This window comes from Saccoglossus kowalevskii, chromosome 17 (genome assembly GCF_978046115.1).
Source record: "Saccoglossus kowalevskii chromosome 17, keSacKowa6.1, whole genome shotgun sequence".
Lineage (NCBI taxonomy): Eukaryota > Metazoa > Hemichordata > Enteropneusta > Harrimaniidae > Saccoglossus > Saccoglossus kowalevskii.
Genome location: NC_140657.1, coordinates 23,269,598 through 23,275,799, shown reverse-complemented (window position 1 = coordinate 23,275,799; position 6,202 = coordinate 23,269,598). Strand labels below are relative to the sequence as shown.

General features: G+C 41.7%; 1 protein-coding gene across 1 annotated transcript; it reads right to left on the bottom strand.

Moving 5' to 3' along the window:
- Window positions 1-2,613: 2,613 nt before the first annotated feature.
- On the bottom strand, window positions 2,614-5,167 carry LOC102808185 (uncharacterized). Its single transcript, XM_006819850.2, has 2 exons — window positions 3,541-5,167; window positions 2,614-3,413 (listed from the first exon to the last, which is right to left on the bottom strand). Exons 1-2 carry the CDS (start codon window positions 5,165-5,167, stop codon window positions 2,614-2,616), a joined length of 2,427 nt encoding a protein of 808 aa, XP_006819913.2.
- Between the last annotated feature and the right edge of the window lie 1,035 nt (window positions 5,168-6,202).

Genomic DNA, 6,202 nt, shown 5'->3' with positions numbered 1-6,202 from the left:
TGCACGTTTAAGCCTTCAAAACTTTTACTGTTTCATAATAATATACGGCGAACTGCAACGAGTTCCTTCTAGGTTGAACTTCCGACGTGTCTTTATAGAGACCACTTACCTTCTTGATCAATACATCTGCCATAGTCAATTGAGGACGTGTCAGTATAAAAAACACACACGGTGTATGACCTTCTAAGTATTTACTGTTACATGCAATCCTCACCACTTCCTGGTTATCCGCTCAAATCTTTCCTAATAACAAACAGTGAGCTTCATCGAGTGCTCGCCAGGTTGAACTTTCAACAAGGCTATACAGAACACTTACCACATACACTCTTACCTTCTTGTTTAACATTATAAACCACAATGGCCGTCATGTACGGAAGCATGGCGTAGTCCCATTCATGTGCATTAAATTCCTAACTCGCTTATCGAACATGATGAAAACAGGCACAAATATACCTATTGTGGAATTGCAGTGTTTTACTGATTCCTTCAAACATGCACGGTTTGAAATAGCTCTAGATTTAAATAAATCGTTACCAGCTTTGATTTCATCGATACGTTGATGCAAGCTCACCAATAACCAAGTCACCCACACGCAACTGACCAACAACTTACCTTCGCTTTGGTATTTTTGTGAATAAACATGGCGCCATGAAAATGCCAAATTCCTAAGTAAAACGCCTTGGATACACAATACCTACGACCGTAACTAGAATCTTGGGAGAATCCAAAATAGCCCTGATTTTTCCACACGAACGAATAATTGTCAAGCGAGAGACGCGTCTTAACAACGAACGTTGAACTTGAACAAGAACAAAAAAAAATAACGTTCCTACAATATAACACCAGTCAACGTTTACCTGCCTTATTATATCGATAATCAACTAATAAAGTGGGAGAATACATATTTCTTCAGTACTCCAAGATCAAATTATCAATTTCGGTTGACGCAAATACATACCGTGGAGAAGTAGCCATAACCGGCATACACGTCCAACACTTTAGACCAAGTGGTTGTCACTTTACAAACAAATTACCAAACTCTAAACCTGCCCACAAGAGTCCCTGGCAAAGGGACGCAAATCTCAAAATAGTAAGTCAACAAAATAGTGGAGTGACTGTAACACCACTCACGTCGTACAACTCAATGCATACAGGAATTTTTTTTTTGCCACGACAATTGACACCCCATAAATTAGGGATGCTACCTCACAAAAAACGAACAATCAAGATCGGCATAAGTGTTGAAATAGTTACATAAAGAGTTACTTAACTTAATGTTCGACATCTTTGGATTGGAGAACACGTAACGAATACGGCACGTGAAAGATGCTCATGGTTTCTTTGAATTCTCCACTCTCGAAACAGTACTCGATGCCATTTGTAAGCAATCTTGCTGTGGTGCCGGATATGATGCCAACGAGGCTGCATAGTAAATGAAATTAATATTGCAGTCTGTTTCTTCTCGGCTTCAGAATGTTTCTTGCCTGCTCTTAGCCGCCCAAAACATAGGCCGAAATGTACGTCTTGTATGTTTTGACATCTCGTCCAAGGTCTTCCCAATCGGCTAACCGAAGTGAACGTTGTCATACATTCCCGACACTAAGGGATCTGCTAGTTCTATCAACCGTCTTTTCTACTTGCACTTGAAATAAACATAGTCGTGTTGTTAAAGTTTTACTGCTGGGCTGATAGTGCCGCACTGCCTGTTTCATGATGATTCACACGAGAAGCACAGGAAGTGTGACTAAAAAAGGAAACCGCCGAAAACTGCACTGTAGCGAGACTGGCCTAGATTAACATTCAACCTTCTGTCCTCCACTTAAATACCCCTTGTCACATGACCCCACATACCATACCCGTCTGTTTGCCATCTCGAACAGACAATAGTTACCCGCTATACTGCGAAACGCGGTTAACAATATATATGCGTAGTAAAGATTACAAACGAATACAAGTAAATTAATAGTAAACGATTCGCAGCTACACACCACCCCTCAAATCACAATATATATTATATGGCGATTTCTAATGCTAAGATCCTAAAGCTGCCGAGTACTGAAGATACAGCTAATCTAGAATTACAGAGCAAGAACGAAAAAATTACAATAAAGGTACGAACATTACAAATAATAAACGATTAATATCGATACAATAAAGTGTCACCACTGAAATTGCAAAACTAGCTATACCTGCTGGACGACCGATCTAAATAGACTTGCTGGACGACCGATCTAAATAGACTTGCTGGACGACCGATCTAAATAGACTTGCTGGGAGACCAATCTAAATAAACAGGTTCCATTTGTTCACCATGTGCGTCTATGACATGGCCACCCTATAAACATAGGGCTCACTAATATTGGTCCGATATAATTCAAGACTCCATATCCACCCAAGCGCTGAACACAGCAAGTTGATGTTTGCTGTTTGAGAACGTTGTTATTCTGCAATTCACAGTTGGTTTGATGGGCCAACTGTTAGAACACAACAGATAATGTAGAAATGTTGTGCTGATATCTTATTGTATCACCAAAAAACAGCATGATAACCATCTCTGTTATACCAGATTCATGTACCATTCTTCATCATTCATGTGGGTGGCAACACACTTTACTAACCATCTGCCTCCAATAGAGTACACAGTTTATCAATTGGTCTTTCTATTACTGTGTTTCTGGTCTTCACCAATACCCGCCTCACTAGACCTTTTTTGTCGGGCATCGTCTGTACTCCCCTACCCAAGGGCCACACGCCTCTTGGAGTGTTTTGGTCTATAACTAAAACTATGTCTCCTAGTTTAAGGTTAGGTCTCTGCTTCAACCATTTCTGGCGCACTTGAAGCTGGGGTAGGTACTCCTTCTTCCACCTTTTCCAGAAGATTTCAGTAAGATATTGCACTTTCTTCCATCTGGATACAGCATATGAGTCGCTTTTAGTTACCAAACAAGGTGGGAGAGATGTGGATTTCATAGTAAGCAGCATATTAGGGGTAAGTGTTTCAACGTCATGTGCTTCACCTGATGGTTGTGTTATGGGCCGACTATTGATTATGGCCTCTACCTCACAGTAGAGGGTTGCAAGGCTTTCATCTGTAAGTGTCTGTTTGTTAGCTGTAGCTTGTAACAAACGCATTATATTTCTGATCTGGCGTTCCCAGACTCCTCTGAAATATGAACCGTAAGGAGGGTTGAATTTCCAAGTGACGCCATCCTTCATCAGGTTGTCCTTTATCTGAGTAGTGTTCCATTTTCCCAACTCTTCTCTTAAAACACGTTCCGCCCCCACGATGTTTGTACCATTGTCTGATCTTATATCTGTAACGTTGCCTCTGCATGATACAAATCTTCTCAATGCATTAATGTATGATGCAGTGTCCAGCGAATCAGCCTTCTCAATGTGTACGGCCCTTATGGCTAAGCAGATAAAAATAACCCCATAACTTTTCACAGTGCTACGCCTCCGTCTAACATTAATTGGTCCAAAAGGGTGGTTCATTAGGGGTGACTATGTCTGCTGGGAGGCTTGCCATTTTCTGTTCGCCTGGGTTTGCTTTCAGACGTCGACACACGACGCATTTGCTGATCAACTTCCTTGCTGCTGCATTAGCATTAACAATCCAGTACTTTTCCCTTAGTTTTGAAATCATGTACATCCTGCCCATGTGACTCCTATCGTGTATATCACATAGTATAAGCTCTGACACGTGAGAGTTCTTCGGCAAGATCACTTGATGTCTAGCATCTTCTGGGATCATGTCTATGTTGAGACGTCCTCCCACTCGCATGATTCCACTTTTATCTAGAACTGGGTCTAATTTGCGTATACAGCTCACTTTTGTTTGATTTAGCTTGCCTTCAAGAGTGTTGATCTCATCCGAAAAGGAATCCTTTTGAACAATTTTGATTATAGCTGTTTCTGCTTCCTCCAAGTCTTCATTGTTAATTTCTTGTGCATGCAACATACATGATTTCACACCATTTATCCTTTTCTTTAGAATTTGCCTAACTTTCAGAATCCAGGCCACAGCCCTCTTTAGATGGTACCAACTGGAATAATGTTGAATAAGTCTGCGTACAGGATTCTCTGGGTCACGGGCAAATGTTGCACGAACAGTAGCAACCTTTTTTACTTCTGGATCTTCAGGTTGCAGCTGAATATCATAGGGATGCCTTGGCCATACATCAGGAACGTCCCACAAGAAATCAGGTCCTCTGATCCATCTAGCATTCTTCAAAAACTTATGTACAGTTTGACCTCTGGAGCATTCATCTGCAGGGTTGAGACTGCTTTTAACATAGGCCCACTGATTAGGTTTGGACCCTTCGTGTATTACTGCCAATCTATTTGCGATGAAAGTATGAAATCTTTCTGACTTGTTACTAACATAACGCAGAACAGATTGACTATCTGTCCAAAAGTAGCTCTCTGCAATTGGGATGTCTAATTTCCTTTTCAACATCTTATCTGTTCGAACAGCGACAGTACTGGCAGCCAATTCCAAACGTGGAATAGTCACCCGCTTTAGTGGGTTCACTCTAGCTTTTGCTGACAACAGCGCACAATGAATATCAGCATTCAGGTTCACCATTCTGATGTACGAAACCACACCATAACCGACATCACTCGCATCTGAAAAGTGGTGCAATTCAGAAGACATAGGCACACGAAAACCTGTAGGCTTCAAGCATCTTGGTACGCTAAAGTTCTTTTCTAGTTCAGGCAGACTAGAAACCCATTTGTTCCAATGCTCAACTTGTGCAGCAGGAATTTCGTCGTCCCATCCTAGTCTATCCTTGCATAAGGACTGTAAGATAATCTTAGCTGGAAGAATCGCTGGTGCAGCCAGGCCCAAGGGGTTGTATACAGAACTCACCGTGCCCAATATACCTCTCCTGGTTAATGGTTTCTCTTTAGTTTCCCCTCTGAACCCAAGAGTGTCTTCCTCTACATTCCATTGCAGGCCCAGAGCATGATCTGTAGGGAGCCTATCATGGTCCAAGTCTAAATTCTTGATTCCACCTGCTCTGTCCTCTTCAGGAACACTCTCTATGACTTCTCGCCTATTGGAAATCCACTTTGTGAGTCTGAAACCATTTTGCCTGCAGGCATCTACGAGTGCATTTACCATCACCTTGCTTTCTCCAATGGTGGGTACCGACTTGAGCATATCGTCGACATAGAAGTTCTTCCGTATGGTGCTCTTGATGTCAGTTGATTCACTGTTGTTGGCACTTTTCCTAAGAACATAGTTGGCACAGCTAGGTGACGAGGTAGCACCAAACAGGTGAACTTTCATCCCGATACTCCACTGCTGGTTGATGGAAATCACCCTCAGGCCACCACAGAAATCTTTGGAAGTTCTGGAAATTCTTAGGCATGGTCACCTGAGAGAACATGCCCTCTATTATTGCCATCAAAGCAACGGCCTCCTGACGAAATCTAATCAACACACCAAGCAATGAGTTGGTCAAATCTGGACCCTGGAGTAATTCCTTGTTCAGTGATGTTCCGCTATAGACTGCACCACAGTCAAACACCACCCTAAGCTTCTTTTTCTGAGGATGATATATACCGTGAGGTAGCTCATTACCTGGGATCCTTTCAGCGAACGCTTTGTCTATATTATTCTGCATGTACTTAGCATAGTCCTTGTGATACTGAGGATTCTTTGTAAACTTTCTTTCCAAATGTTTAAGTCTGTATTCTGCAACTGCCTTATTATTTGGCATTACAACATTCTCTTCACGAAAGGGCAATGGTAACTGGAATTGACCGATTATTTGTCCATAACCTTCAAAAACTTCTTATCTTAAACAGAATATTCTTGGACATCATTGATAGTCCTCTCGCTGAATTCGAGATAAAGTAATTAGTTAACTGTATACCCACAGGTGTTTGAGTTTCTATTTTGTTAACGTTGACTTGTACTTTCCACCCATCTACTAGTTCTGTGGCTGGTTCAATAAGTGCACCACCAACGGTCCAACCCTGTAGAGTACGAACTGCAAAAGGACCATCCCCTTGATTATTTATAATTTCCCATGGCTCGAATACTTTTGGTACGTTGTTACCGATAAGTAGGCCTACATCAGCATCTATACTTGGCAAACATACCCTGTGTAAATAAACGTAACCTGCTATGTCCTTTTGGTGCAGTATGTCTTTCCTTGAGACTGGAATAGTATCCTGGGTGTACACTGAT

Excerpts from the sequence above, each read along its gene's own strand:
- LOC102808185 (XM_006819850.2), bottom strand. The coding sequence starts at position 5,167 with ATGCTCAAGTCGGTACCCACCATTGGAGAAAGCAAGGTGATGGTAAAT. Across the intron at positions 3,414-3,540 it reads ACGTCTGAAAGCAAACCCAG|CCATAAGGGCCGTACACATT; the intron begins GCGAACAGAAAA and ends TTATCTGCTTAG.